The 16,542-nt window shown below is 31.3% G+C and overlaps 1 protein-coding gene across 1 annotated transcript; it reads left to right on the forward strand.

Moving 5' to 3' along the window:
* The first annotated feature begins 174 nt into the window (after positions 1 to 174).
* LOC137933496 (mutS protein homolog 4-like) lies at positions 175 to 15,733 on the forward strand. The gene is made up of 19 exons (XM_068777455.1): positions 175 to 259; positions 517 to 652; positions 1,569 to 1,732; positions 2,974 to 3,042; positions 3,623 to 3,771; positions 4,774 to 4,964; positions 6,114 to 6,235; positions 6,609 to 6,835; positions 7,474 to 7,668; positions 9,004 to 9,333; positions 10,049 to 10,152; positions 11,325 to 11,427; positions 11,501 to 11,617; positions 12,159 to 12,260; positions 12,335 to 12,448; positions 12,839 to 12,909; positions 12,988 to 13,125; positions 14,043 to 14,241; positions 15,332 to 15,733. The coding sequence occupies exons 1-19, from the start codon at positions 175 to 177 to the stop codon at positions 15,731 to 15,733; spliced, it is 3,018 nt and encodes a 1,005-aa protein (XP_068633556.1).
* The last annotated feature ends 809 nt before the right edge of the window (positions 15,734 to 16,542 follow it).

The raw sequence follows: 16,542 nt of genomic DNA on the forward strand, positions 1-16,542 counted from the left end.
TGCTGGCTGAATAGATCAAAATTTAGTCAACTATTATAATAAAAAAAAATTGTTGTGAAAATTGGAGGGAATCGGTGCTCCGGCGTCATAATTTGGATTTTATTTTACGAAAATATTATTTCAGTACACTTTTTCATTTGCATTAAATTTCATCTATTTTGGTAAGGTTTAATAATGAACGTCGTTCAAAGGGATACGCGTGTAAAAAAATTAAAACAAAAATTAAACAACCAGTTTGTTAGAAAAGATGCATCTTTGGGTAAGAAGTGCAGAAAAATTTTGCGCATGTTATGTTATTCTAAGTCATTGTTTTTTTGTCCCGTTATTTAAGCAATAATCACTTACATAATATAATTTTGTTGGAATTATTTTACTCTATTTATGTAATTTATGTATTAGGTATTTCGTTTGAGTAACGAAATTTAATTTTTAATCACCTTTAAAAATTACTATATCTCTGCGATGTTTCCTATTTTTAACGTAAAAAGATTAAAATAACTTTTTTTTGTTCTCCAGGAATTCGAGGAGGTATGACTATTTTACCACCGAACAAGGTACCTCGCTATCAATTTACTGCAAATACTCGAAATTCCCTTCCAACCGGTAACCCAATGGGACCACCAGAAGGATCACCCCGAAGATTAAAACGAAAGTAAATATAAAATACAACAATATTTGTTAAATATTTATTATTGTGTTTAATACACCGCATCTTAAGAGATCAAAGATTAGATATTCATCTAAAGTTATTTGATGATGCAATTTACTTATTTTTATTGGCTATAAAGTTAATGAGGTGGCTTCAGTATTACTAACTAGTATAAACTCACTAATGGGACTGTTTTCGGAGTCTAACTGCATAAGTAAATTTTGTAATTATCTGATTGACTAGTTCGCATATCCGGATTTTTTAGATACAAAAATACTTTCCGTAATAAGCCAATACTTAAACTTCAAGTAATGCAACATCATCAACATTCCATTTTTATCTTTTATTTCTCGATCGGAATTTTAATATAGAAGCAGTAGATATATCATAAAGTTTATCTCCGTTAGTTACACTTGGATTGGGATAAACCGTTTTATCTATAAATAATTATGATAAACTAATTTTAAAACTAGTTACCTATGACTAGTATGATGACATCTAAAGGTCGCTGCGCACGGGCCATGAGCAACGGCCGCTAAACTTTAGAAAACGCTACAAAGTACGCTGCCAGTTTGTGGAGTTTCCTGAAACTGGTGAAACACATGCAGTCAATGGCTTCTATTTTAGTTCTTTCGCGCATTATCATAATGAACTCTGATGAGGAAGTTTATGTACTGTTTCTCATCAAAAACGTCACAGTAGATGATATTGTGGTTAAGAGCAAAAAAATAAAAAGTAGCTCGTCCACCAGGCACGGTGACGATTTGTAGCTTGTACCAGTCTACTTTGTGTGGCGAATCCTTATGAAATAAACAAAAACTACGGGAAATATGTTAATGATGGTATTTTGTAGAGTTCACATAGCTAACCTAAACAAGTAAATTATAATTTAAACACCATAATTTCCTTGCAATCCTAGAATGGTATACAATTCAAGTTCAGCAAAACCTGAATCCTCATCCAGTGGCCAAGCGAGACCAAGGATACTGGCGAGTGACTCAGGAGCCGTTGATACAACACAAGATTTTGTTACGCCGAAGAACAGGCCATTGCCGATTAGATACATTAGTAGCAGTAGTAGAGGTGAAGAAATTTTCTTATCACCATCATGTTAAACTAGTTACACTAGACGCTATACAATACGTATACAGGTCCAGGGACTTCCCGCCTTGATTACGTCATCAGTAGCTAACTAGTGGGGAACATACTCACACCACATCCACAGATTAGTCGTCCTTGCAATAGTCATAAAAGAGGTTTTATATCTTCATAACAAAAATTCCAAAAAATATAAACTCTCTTTTTGGTCTTGTGACGGTATTAAAACTGTAACCTAATCCTTTATTATTTATTCATTTTTAAAATAATGGATGTCCTATCCGTGACTTGAACTGTATTACGAATACTAAAATTAAATAATCGACTTTGACTCGCAAGTCTTATCGACCAGTAGCACTCGGTCCGAACGTGTGCCTGACCTAATAAATGACATTCCAACAAAGTTAGCATTCGGATCAAATATATATATTTTAAATTTGGAATTCCTCTTCGATGAACGCATCCATATAAATTAGCAAATTTATTCAATTTTCTGAATAAGACACCGTTTCGTTGAGTTTTTGGGCAAATGTGTCAAAATCGTAATCAAATCCGCCGATGAACGCCTAATGCAAGGCATATGGATCCCATAGTTCGCCACGATGTCCGAAACGGTTAAATAATATATTTAATCAGTGTATAATATAAAGTATAACAATGATCTGAAAAGAATATTTAAAAGTTTTGAAACTGTAAATTATAATATATTAATAATCTTTATAATTAAATTTTAATGAAAATCAAAAAATGACCTCAATGTCAACTGCAAGTTTTCGATCTCAATAACATCCATAACGAATAAATATGTAATAAAGTGATTCCCCTTTTCCGATTGTTTGTGGTATTGGTTCAGAAACAGGGACTGTTTTCTCGTTATCTTAATGTATGTTAGCCCACAAATGTCATTTATTTTTGCAATATTATTACCTATTTATACAAGTTTATTTGTCAGTTAATATTTATGGTTAACTTCCTTAGTACATTTGAAAAAGGAACAAATAAATATCTCGATGGTTCCAGAGTGTTCTTTTTATGAAAATGTTCAATATTTGACGTAGGTAATTGGAATTCCTAAACTCAAATGACTTTGACTTCCAATAAAAAAAAAGATGCACATGGTTTTTAACAGTTCATCGATTATTTTGTTTTAATGCAAAGTTCTATAGGTTTTATTACTGAGGTTGCAGCTATTGAAATATTTGATATTTTACTTACTCTATCTTAAGGCGGCTATAGCGGTACTAAGTTCGCCCGTTCGACTTCCATCTCAGTGGTTGAAGCCAGTGTTATCCTCGGTAAGTTCTACTATAGTATTAATATTTTTTTGTTGAATAAATTATCAATTGAATATAAATTAACTGATTATTAAAAACTTAAGAGTTTCAATCAAAAAAAAATTGCTTTCAATCTTGAGTCAAAGCAAACAGGAGCAAACCTTTGCTTTGTAGGGTATCCTCATATTATTTCAATGAGAAATAAAACCGTAGTGACTTTTATTTATTTATTTCGACGTCCTTAAAAGCTGTCAGTTTCGTTCGACCAATTATATGACTGAAATATTTTACGTCAAATTATTTTCTCTATAGTTATGCGACAAGTCAATAACTTAAGGGCAGTACACAGTCTGCAAGGACAGATAGTAATCTTAATATGTCAAATTTAAAAGTCGACGAAAAATTTCACTAATTATATTATCATTATGTTATTTATTAGTTCTAAAACCATGGATTTTAATAGGCTGTACACCATTGTATACTATACATGCACATCTTTAAAGCCTTTAACCGATCCCTATATATATATATATATATATATATATATATATCTTCTCATCATAGAAGTATCCATAAAATTGATCTTTGAAAATAATTTTAGCAATTTCGGAAGGCAGAGGCATGGCACGAGGTGAAATAGGCATGGCAGCGATAGATCTCAGACATCCACACTTAGTGCTTTGTCAGTTCAGCGATACCTTACTTTACACGCACACAATGACTAAAATTAATTACTTTAATCCAGTTGAGGTAAACAATTATTTTTTATTATTATTTCGCTTCTAACTCGTACAACTTTTGTTATGATAGATGGGCGAATATTTAACGTGCTTTTTGTTTCTTGGTCATGAAAAAAATTCTACAACCTTTATGTCGTTTTGGATTATTTCACTACAACAGAGTTTTGAGCTGTCCACACTTAAAAAGATGGAAAAGATTTTAACAAATAATGTATTTAAAGACACCGAATATTTTATTTAAATTTTTTTATCAAAAGTAAAAATATGGACTTATTAATAGTTATATTCTCTTATATTTATTAATTTATTATGTACATTAATATCCATATGAAGAATACCAGAAAAGTCCAGTTTAATAGAAACTAAAATTAAAATTAGCTTCTAGCACCTTTGATAATAAATAAAATAATGGCTCTGAGGTTTCTAAACTTATTATTATCTGAGAGGAGCCTGCAACGAATTTAGATGGATTTTTTCGTGTGAATAATTATATATGTCTTAAATCCATTTAACTTACAAACCTTATTACCTCTTAAAATAAGATTGGTACACTTAAAGATTTTTTAACGAATTTTCATTTTACACGCTATCTAAATATTTAGAATGAAAATTCACAACAAAACTTTTATAATATTATTTATTATTTATTATTACTGTATTCATTCAGTTCTTACGCCGAGCTCCACGAGATATATATGATTACGATAGTGGAGAACTTAAATGTAGGCTGGATTTGTTCTCGATGTAGACAGATAATATTTTAAGACGCTCAGCTACTGTTATTTGTATAAACCTGTATATTCCGCTCGAGACTAATTAATTGATTTAAAATTAAATTTGACTTTTTTTCTTTGAAAAATTAAAACCTGTTTGAAACTCAGTCGCAACACAAATTTCTATAGTTATATCTAATGTTAACATTGTCGAGTTTTGAGAATATGGTAGAAATGTTACTGGTGGTAATTTTGAAGATAATCTATAAGGAAAAAAAGTCTAAAAATCTTTTATCTAGATAATAGTACCGCACACATTCTGCGAGGGCGCTCAGCCAAGCCAACTGTACAAGCTAATGAAAGATCATTATCCGCTGGTGAATCTAACCACCGTACAAAGGAGACATTTCAACGACGCTGCAGGTCGACAACAGATTCAGTCTCTCTGTGCGCCACAATACAGCGCTGTTTATTTACAAGTGTTGCAGAAGTAAGACATTCAAATATTATTAACTGTGTAAATTATACTCCCTGTACAAATTATTTGGGGTACTTTATATATTATTTTAATTATTCACGGAACATTGTCTTTTTCAAGAAAGTCTGTACTGTAAATAAGTTAGAGTAGTTGCAATATCAATTATACCCATGGTTGCAATATATATACCATCATCATTATGTAAACCAATAAATACCAACTGCACGGCAAAGGCCTCCCCAAATGTAAATGTGATCGCCACGATGATCGGTCTTGCTCTGTCGACTTGTAAGACGACTTCCCGCGACCATAACTATGTCGTCTGTCGATCTATTGGAGCCTACACACGCCGCATATTAAAGAAAAAATCATTAAAAGGCGTTTGTTTTAAGACTCAAAATCAACCTGTTCTAACCATAGGGTAGCCAAAACGAAACAAATACGAATAAAATAAAAAACTTCTCTATAAACTATCTTCTCTAGCATTAACAAAAAATACGAGCCCGAGTAAAGTATTATCAAGTCTAAAGATTGTTTAAACAAAATCAATATCAACAACTAGCTAATAAGCCTTTTTATATTGTACACTTATGTTTAATAGAGCTGCCCATAGACGAACACTGCAAGGTATAGGGCTGCCCCAAAGATATCTACGGGAGATCCAAAAATAAGGTTGGCGATCGCAGTGTAATATTATGGTACGCTAAGGAAGCTACTTCCCTTTCTCTGGAAACTTGTTTGTATGCAGGGGCAATCTCATTTATTTAATGCAAACAATATGAATTATATAAGATTGTATGTTGGTAATCGAATCCGCGACTTACAATCGCAAGTATCAGTCCTCAACCGCCTGCTCATAGATACGCTTACATAGAATAACATTGTAGAATACAGGGGATGGTACAATACGTTAGTTATAGTAATTCTAATAAGCGCCTTACAAATCTAAACACAATCAATATTTACACGTTTTTATATAGCTATCATATATAGGCGCTGAAAGAAAGATATATTAATGCTTAAAGAATTTGTACGTAATATATAATTATCTCGGACCTGTTTATGGTCGAGACGTTATGACTGTGTATGTTTAAGTCTTTGTCCAACAGTGGACATCCTAATGATAATAATGATGAAATTCTCATAACAAGAATATTTCAGATTTTATGCTCTGACAGCTGCTGCGGCCGTTTTGAAATATGTGGAATACATTCAATGTATTGTTTTTGCAAGAGAATCTTTGAAGATTGAATATCACTCCTCGGAGGACACTATGATCATTGGTAATTTAAAAATTAATAGTTCAATATTTGTTATATTATTTATTCTGATTTTATTGTGTGATAATTTAATATTGATGTTTAATCTCCTATATCAAAACACAAATCTTTTAAAAATTATCCATTTCATGTCCCAACCACTTGTGACTATTACACGTGTACAACCCTTAAACTACTTGACAGGCACTGTAGAGACAAGACATCGTTCCGCAAAATAATAAAATAGTTTGCGCGCTTCCAACATCACATAGATTAAAATTCAGATGCTTCGACAATGACTCTCCTTTAAATTTGAATTTTGGAACATATATAAACATATAATACATAACATTGTAAATAACAGTTCAGAAATATCTTGTTTATTATCTATACATAGATGTAGGCACGGCTACCCAATTGGAGTTGGTTCAACCACTAGTCCCGTCGGCTGGGCCGACGTGTTGTCTGTTAGGCGTATTAGGGCCCACGTACACTATCGGCGGTATAAGAGCTCTAAGAGCAGCTATATTACAACCTCCGTGTAATAAAGATTTCATTGAAGAAAGATTAAATTGTGTACAAGAACTAATTGAAAGCGACAGTGGGTTAATGGTGGATTTGCAGGTGAACTATTTTTAATTTCATTATTGTAGGTGTAATTATTTTTTTAATTACGAATAATATTAATAACAAAATTTTATAAATTTTACGCTCATTAATTGTTGCGTAATACGTTATTATTAATTATTCTAATCACTATTAATTTTACCGTTGCTGGTACACGAGCTTGCCTAAAAGAGTAATAATGTAAAGGTATTAAAAAAAACATTGTCAAATATTGATATAATGTTACCGACACCGCGATACCGCGCTTAAGGAATGCGAGCGGCGACACAGGGGCAGTATTGGCTGCTCCGTACATCGTCGTATTTTCCTAAGGCATGGTACAATGGTATCTCTAACCATAAAATTGTATTTAATGTTTTCTTACTTATTTCATTGAGGAATCTTGAAGGATCTTTGGTTGTAGATCTACTCTAACCTAGTTCATTTGTTCCTTGTCTGTTGTCTTATTCAAACAGTAATAAAGAAAGTACTGTAACTGTAAGGCTGCCATACTTATTATTTTATACTATATACTATTTCATTGACGGTACTGTCCAGCATCTGTCTTTACAATATATGATGTGTTTAGCTCATTGTTAATAATTTCTTCGATTGAAAAAAAAATAAACATTAAATTGAACGTGATTTTTGTGTAGGACATCATAAAGAAACTCTGCGAGATCGATAAAATATTATTTCTCTGTATGGAAACACCGAATATTAATGTTTATAAATTTGGAGAGGCGCAACTCAATCAAACGATATTGCTAAAAACCACAATGGAATTGGTACCTAAATTAGCGGAAGCACTCCAAGTTGCAGAAAGTGGTAGACTAAGGAAAATTAAAATGGTAAATGTCACCTCTTATTATTATACATTCACGGTATATTATTATTAATTAAAGAGTTAAATACAATAAAAAAATAAAGACTGTCGTGGAAAAAAATGTTACCGATTTTGAGAGCGTATATCTGATATTAATTAATTTTGCAAAGATACTAAAATATAAATCAGAAAAGAAAATTTTAAACCTTAAGGACCTCAGATAAAAACTTTTTAATCATCTCTTTCTTCATCTTAGCCACTTCCTCGTGACTGCGAGGCGTGGCTAAACATGTCAGTCTAAAAGTAATACGTAAGGTAGTAATAGATTACAAAACATAACAATTTTTGATAAGGTAAAGCAAACTCGCTGTGATAAAAAAAATTGTGATATAGAAATAAGATGTAATAATAAAAGAATATAAAAACTGTAAGTAAAATTGTTAAAATATATATAAATGAAATAGTAAAAAAGAAGTCTAGGAGAAAGTGATGAAGGAAGAGGCGATGCATGAAAGGTAAAACAATAAAAGATTATGTAAGAGAAAAAAGGAACGAGTGAGGAGAGATATTGAGACGGACTAAAAAAGAGTGAGAAAACAAGTAGAAAAAACAATAAATTCTTAAGTAAAAGACTGTCCCTGTGAACCGCAGGGTCCACGAGAGGTCTAAAATAGCGAGCCCCAAATAAAAAAATATATTAGTCTAGTTTTAAGAAGCCATGCACGGTGGTGTTTCAAGTTTTTGTAACTACACCAGTCTACCAAATAGACTGTCTGTCCTCCCTTTTACATTCTACATTATCAATAACTAAACCTTTTCTATATTTTATGAGCTCATCTGTCAATTAAGGCTGTAGTATGTATGTATTCTACACAAGCAAACTGTGGATAATCGCGTCATTAATTTAAGCTCTTTGAGAATTAGTGCGGTGCGCTGTACAAAGGACTGTTACTGTAGGATTCTTCCTCGGGCCGGTCTTGAGGTAATAACAACATGAAGTCCGAAGTAGAAGTGTGTGTGTGTGTATTCATTTTGCTTCGTCCGTATTTATACCGAGGTAAAGAAAAAATAAAAAAAATCAGTGGAATTCCCCTTTTCGATGCGCCGCTGATGATGACGTAATCTTGCTCCTATATTACCATTCGGCGCCAACACCATATCTCTAATGCGTCTAACCTTTGCCTTGCAAGAAACACTTAATTTGGTGTTTTGTATGGATCGCCTTGTTTCTCCATTTTATTCACTTACTGTGTTATAATTACAAATTTATTGACACTCCGTCAAATAAAGATTTTATTTCCAAGCAATAAGTATTCTCTATGAATAAGAAAAATTAAATATATAATGTTATTCTATTAAGGATTTCGAAAATCCACATTACAACGAAATATATCAACGAATTCGTAAAATCATTCAAGAGGATGCGCATTTAGAAAAAGGCGCAATGGGCAGCTTACAAAGATGTTTCGCAGTCAAGCCCGATATAAATGGACTTTTAGACGTTGCCAGAAGAACGTATTCTGAACTCATAGAAGATATACAGAAGATAGTTGAACAACTAGCCGAATCTCATGACATGCCTCTTAGGGTGAGCCAAAATGTTATGAAAGGATTTCATATCATTTTACCGATTGCACCAAAAAACAGATGTAATTTCAATGTTGAAGATCTACCAGATATATTTATTCAGGTATATATAAACAAAGTTGTATTAATATTACTTTAAATACACAAGATGGTAAGATTATAGGTAAAATCTTTAAAAAGCTGCCAATTATTATATGATTCATCCTATCAAAAAAAAAAAACAATGGTTTCACAAATAAAGTAATGATAATATAGTAGGAAAAGGCATTTCCAAGAATCTGTGCCTGCAGGCTTTGTACAGTCAGAAGTTATAGAACTGAACCGTATTCCTGTAAAAAAATGCAACATATTTCAATATGTTTTTCTTATATAGGATAGGTAAACAGAAATAGCTATAAAGGTTTTTTTAAAGCGTATTGCTATGCTAACTATAGATTAACCCCTTTCACGCCTATAATCAAGCATCCTGTATATATCACTCATAACTACATTTCTGTAGATATTTTGCATACTCTAAAAATACTGCCTAAATTATTTATAACTTGTTCTGGTATAAATTATATGTTATTTCTTCTCGCTTAAAATTAATATATATCGCGTTTTTAAGGCGTTGTATTGTCTTGTGCACTTTCTATTGTTTTTGTTATTTAATTAGCCGTTTCACTATATTTTCTCTTAAATATTTATAGTATCAAAAATTACCTATAAACAACCTACAGTTAGCTAAAAAAATAACCTATAGTTTAAAATTGTTACATGGAACACAGTTACAACAGTTATGATAATTCACATTTGCCAACTTTATTTATTCTTCCAAGGTGCACTTCAATGGGGCAAGCGTTACCATGACAACCGAAGAACTTGTAGTCCTTGATCAACAGGCAAAAGAATCGCTAAATGAGATACAAAAAATGAGTAACATGTCAGTATTTTATTAATATTCGTGAGAGGTGTAACCATTGTAATATCTGTCGATAGATCAGAGATCGCCACGATGAAAAAAAAAACCATTACTGAAAGTTCTCGAATGGTGAGCACATGTCAGTAAACGCGGCGTGGGTAAGCACTGAACTAGATGGAAAGACGACAAAATATGTTATGTCTATTGTGATAATCTTAGGTAAAGCCTTTACCTTGCAGTAGACGTCTATCGGCTAACATGAATGAACCACAAAGTCTCTTTATATGACTAATTATCATCCTTTTTTGAAATTATTGAATATATGTATCACAAACATTAGTGTCCGTGCCTTTATATTTACAATAACAGTTAACATTTAATTCCGTTCTTCCTTTTTCACTCGCGTTTCTGCATGTCACAGTGTTTATTAAACTATATATTCTAGTCAAAAAAAAAGTGAATTCTACTTAATATTTTTGTGTTTTTTAATTTTCTTTTCTTTTCACAATTATAATTAAGGTCGCGGGAATTTGGTGGATGCGAGCAGCGCAAGGCTAGACGCGTGGTGATATTTGGAGGATACTTATGCCTAACAGTGGGCGTTTATTGATGGTCATGATGATGATCATAACTACATATTTTTATTATTTTATAATCGGTTTTAAGTTCATATTTTATGTCAAATTTGTTATATAAACGTTTCCACTTACAATGATAGTGCTTGTTACATTATTTTTTTATTATATTTTTACAACAATGGCTGATGGATCTAAATCCTTAGTTAAGAGTAGTCCAAGTGGACTCCCCGGGGTTCACAGTGAGATCGACGGGTGGTTTATGTTGGCATAATAAAAAAATGGAAGCTCACAATTCTTCCACAAAAATTTATTAGATAGTGAAGAGCTAAGATGTTGGATTGAATACTTTTAATATAGGCAAATAATATTTTAAAACGCTATGACTGTTACTTGCAAAATTTTGCATATATCATATTCAGTGCAATTTAAAACAATAATCTTCACGTTTTTTTGTTTACTTTTGAGGCTATACTAGGAAATATTGAAAGCTGCAGGAATCCACTGGAAATAGCCAAAATTTGAAAGTGGTTCATGAGAAAAAATGTTTGGGATTTACCGATTTAAATGAATAAATGAAAATGAAAAATAATATATTTATTATATGTATGTTCGCAGTGTAATATTTGAATTGCTTAAAGAATTACGACCATTTATGCCAAGTCTGTATCGGCTATGTGAGAACGTTGCGGAATTGGATATCCTGTTGGCCTTAGCTCAAGTATGTCATACATAAATATATTATATGAAGTTTATTGTTTTTAAATTGAAAATATCTAATAATCTTTTTCTAGGCAAGCTCCATTGGCTCGTATATAAGGCCAGAATTCAATGCGTACATGGATGTTAGGAACTCCGTTCATCCGCTTTTGGACTACAACAGTCAAACGATGCCGGTGCCAAACGATATAGTAATATATATATTAATGTCAAGTTTATTTTATAGTTTCATTTCCTTCATATGACAATATTTGACAAAAGAGTTTATAAACGTTCTAAACTTTTTCCAATAAAAATATTCAAAATACAAAACTAGTAAAAAAAACACATTAAATTGTTATTAACATCCAAATTTACCATAGATAACATATTATATACATAATTCATATTATTTATCTGCAGCAATTACAAAAAAAAGTTTTGCTTTCCTATAAAAAACGTATAAAATGTATACGGCCTCTCTCACAATTTCATCGATGTCTCCCCGAGCCATGCTCGCATTTATTGAGGGGCTATGTCTTGAGATTTTCTCACTTGTCCATCACTGATCTAGGCGATCGCAGGATCTAGACACAAATAATTAAAAGCAGCTATATATCTGGACCTTGTAATTATTATTAATTTTAGAAAGCAGATTAACGCCAAAGTACATTAAGTAATTTTAAGACAATAATTTCAATATAACTTAAAAACATTTTACAACATTTTAATAGCATTTATTTATATTAACAGTTCGCAAGCCCTGAATACAACTTCACTATAATAACGGGACCAAATATGGGAGGAAAAAGCATTTATATTAAACAGATTGCTTTAATGCAAATAATGGCACAAGTAAGTCCTTAAAAAAAAGCAAAACACTTATAAAAATGTAACTTTTAATTAATCGTCCCTTTTATATCTTTCAGTTGGGATGTTTTCTACCAGCAACTAACGCTGTACTAAGGCTATGCGATCGTATCTTTTCTAGGATAGGTTTTAATGATAGTGTCGAAATGAACGCGTCGACTTACGTCGTTGAAGTAAGATTCAAATATCAATGTTTAATTTTATCACAAATAATTATGTATATTTAATACTCTTTAAATATAATTATGTAAATATATACGTTAAATTTCATGAAAATCATAATACCGTCATCAACATCATTTCAGCCACAGAACGTCCACTACTGGACAGTCGAGAACGACATGCATTAAAACTATCGTACTCGTTTTTTTTTTAATTTAAAGGCTTTTATCTTTCTTGGACCTAATGCTATATTGGTTTCAAATGTCTGTACCTGTATCTTTAGAGATCTCTAACACTGCACTGCAATCCAAAATGATACTTCGATCTAATTCACTCTACGAGGCCACAGATTTTGTTATTAAAAATATGTAAAAGATTAATGACATTATTATTTTCAATAGATGAAGGAGATACAACATATACTTAAAGGGTTAACATCTTCAAGTCTTGTTATAATAGACGAACTATGCAGGTGAATTGTCAATCCAAGAGATCGTAAATATTTTTTATAAATATTCAAAATAATTGATATTTATACTAATTTATTTAGAGGTACATGTTCAGAAGAGGGTACCAGCATGGCGTGGGCCATTTGTGAAGAGTTGATCCAAAGCGAAGCATTCACATTTTTCACAACACATTTTTTGTACTTGACGAGATTGGAGAATTTGTACTTCAACGTTATTAAGTATTATAGCATTTTCTCTCAATTTTAAATCTCAGTAGTTTGAAATCTTAAAGATAACTACATGCTACATTGATGCTATTATTACTTTTTATAAAGTTTTTCACACTACATAGAATGCTTTTATGAAAAAATTGTATATTGTGCAAAAACTCAAAAAAGTTTGGAATAAAACGTATTTAAATTTAGCGCATTTGTCAGATCGCTATGAATTTGTGTGATGTATGATTCTTATTGAATTTCGCGCGTTTGACTATTAAATATTGATACAGCTGCATTGAGCAGTATTTATCTATTAAAAAAGCTTAGCCTTGTAGTCTGTCGAAAAAGTTAGCATTTATTAAAAAAAAAATCTTCGAAAAAAATTTGCTGCTGCCGAGACGTTTTACATAAAAAAAATCCCAAAATCATAATGGATAATTTCCTCTTACTGTTCCTAGTCGGTTTAGACGCGCTTCTCTTTAGAATACAATACATATTGTTCACGTAAATAATATAAACCTATGACAACAACTATTTAACCGAGGTTCGCACATATCTATCGTCCTTGAATGGCAATGGTCAACGGGATGCAACTAATAACCTTGATGGGGTTCCCACTCAGAGGGTTTTGAACCCCAAAAATTCATGAAGTTGACCAAGCAACTGAGCCAAAGCTTACTTATGGTAAAAAGCTGCACCTATTAGCGCTAAACGCCTTAAACTGTTTCCTTTGACGGAAAAACAACATTTACCCATATTAATAAAATATATATATTGCGAAGAATATTCATTCAGAGTGCCTTCATCAAAAAGACATGTGTTAACATATTTGTCTTCGTGTTACAACTGTACCATCATTTAACAGATTTTATAAAATTTAAAAAAAATATTAAAAAATGATTATGATTTTACGTTTTAACGTTGTAAATTTTTAACAGCTGTCACACGGTAGTAAAGGAAGAAACGACGAAAGATGAAAATAATATTCAACACAGACTTATATACCAACATAAGATCGAACGCGGGGTTACAAAAATCGAACATTATGGCTTATCATTAGCTGCCATCACAAATTTGCCAGAAGAAACCGTAAATCTCGCTCGGGAACTAGCACAGATGATTGCCAAAAATAAAACCGTAAATTATTTTCAATTTTACCTCCCGCTATATGTGCAGGGCTTGTACAATCTTTTGTACAAAATTTTATTAATGTAACACATGAATTGATTTCCTAGACATATTAACACTATCATAGTGTTAATATGTCTATCATCATCATTTAGGCCATCATCAGTTAGTGTCAGATAGTGTTTTCCAATAAATCCGGTAACAAGCAACCTGCGTCCAACTTCTTCAGACGACCGTTAATATTAAATCTAGTATTGAAGAAATCCATTCAACCTAGATAACTTGAAATCTGTCACGAGAATTGCATGAGCACGTTATAAAAATAATTTGGTCATTAGAAATAAACTGCAACATATTAAATGTTTAACTATTAAAATTATTATTGAACGATATAACGTAAACGGAATCAGTTCCAAATAATTAGGACGAAAGTCACCATTTAATTACATCGACGTTTGATCAAAATTATTTAAATTTGTTTGTTTGTTTATTTACATTTTTTTTAGTAAAAGTTAAATTTAAAATTCTTTTATGTAAATAATTATATTTGAGACTTTTTTTTCAGCCAAAGTGTTACAATAATCTACCCGTACAAGATAATGAAGATGCAATTCTTTATAAACTATATGCAGATGTAAAACAAGAAACAAGAAAAGCGGACAATTCTAACGAGCAGACGACAGCGATTCTTCGAAAATTTAAATTCGATAATAAAAATTGTTTCGAAAAAATTAAAAGTCAACACAGTGAATTAAATACTTATGTGAATTCTTCTAATCAATTTTCTTCTGAAAATAGTAAAACAATCGAAAGAGTCGCTTATGAATGTATTGATTCTGAAAGTACAAAAACCTTTACCAAAGAAACATCAACTAATAAGAAAGATATATTACAGAGTAAAAAAACTCCCAATTGTTCCCCTTTACCGATAAGAAATGTCAATAGTGATATTAAAAATTACGAAGATAATATTCGATCATGTGTCAAATTGTCCACTGAATTATTAACAACTGTACCGAATAATAATACCTTTAATGATGATTTAGAAATTATTCCTCAAAATTTGCCTGATGAGGTAATTACATCCGTAAATTATAAGTGTTCGCAACTGGAGAATACACTAAATGATCCAACTAATATATTGAATACCGAAGAGTATATAAGCTCCCAAAGGTTGAGTCACAACATAGATAAATTCTACTCTTTGGATTCTGACACAATGGATGATGATAAAAGTGTAGTTAATATGGAAGATGGTATAATTTCGCAAATTGTAATGAATGAAGAATCTGAAATTAGCGATATCGAAGCTGACGCTCTTACACAAGTCATAGCTAAATACTCCTCATCATCTTCTAACTCAAGTGAAACTAGCGAAACTAATTTTGTACGTGATGATTTAACTGAAGAAACTATAGACGATATAACTAAAGATTTTAATAATTTTGATGATAATGAAATTTTTGTACTAACTCCTCCACACGGTTTTCGTAATAATTAATTTAAAGAAATGTATTAGTGTTTATTTAAAGTAAATTAATATTTCTAGACGTAAAAAATATTATTCAAATTATTTTACCTTCTTTCACAATTCAAAAAGTTTTGTGTATTCTCAAAAAAGTAGTTTTTTGAGAATAGACAAAACTAATAGTGTTTTTAAATAAAATTAGTTCGTTAATAATACAGTTTTATTTATTCATTCTATTGATACGATACCAATAAAGAAACATTTAATAAACCAGTAATAATGTTTTCGTTTTAATGCGTTTATTGCGTTGCTTATGTAATGTCTAAAACCAACACAAGCCACCTAAATAGAAATCTTAATGCCAAATTCATAGCCTTATCGTATTTATTGGTTTAAGCCGCCAATCTTCAGCAAACGCACGGCGTTCGAGTTTTAGAAGTTTTAAGAGGCGTAGTCTTGTCCCAACTTTTTACTTGAGGCGATGAGCGTAAAAGTCATCTTTTTTACGAAAGTAAACTCCGACAGTCAATGTTGCTGTTAAAAATAGGCTATATCATTTTTCATGATCTAGCTATATCGACATAATAATTCAAGATATGAAAAAATATCCCTTAAAAATTATTTTAATCGATTACCGTAATTTAATACAAAAGTGTGTAATATTTTTAGAGCTTAAAGTAACGCTATGTATAAACTTTTACAAAATTGAATGCTAATTTAAAATTTGTAAAAAAATGCGTATGTCATACTGTATCAGATAGAAATTGCTTTTTTTTACATTCATTAAGATTTTTATTAATTAATAATACATCAAGAAGTAACCGGTTAATATAGTTTCGGCA

Source organism: Battus philenor, unplaced genomic scaffold (genome assembly GCF_028537555.1).
Source record: "Battus philenor isolate CCGP_79_NKW_IND1 unplaced genomic scaffold, ilBatPhil1.0.hap1 SCAF_13, whole genome shotgun sequence".
NCBI lineage: Eukaryota > Metazoa > Arthropoda > Insecta > Lepidoptera > Papilionidae > Battus > Battus philenor.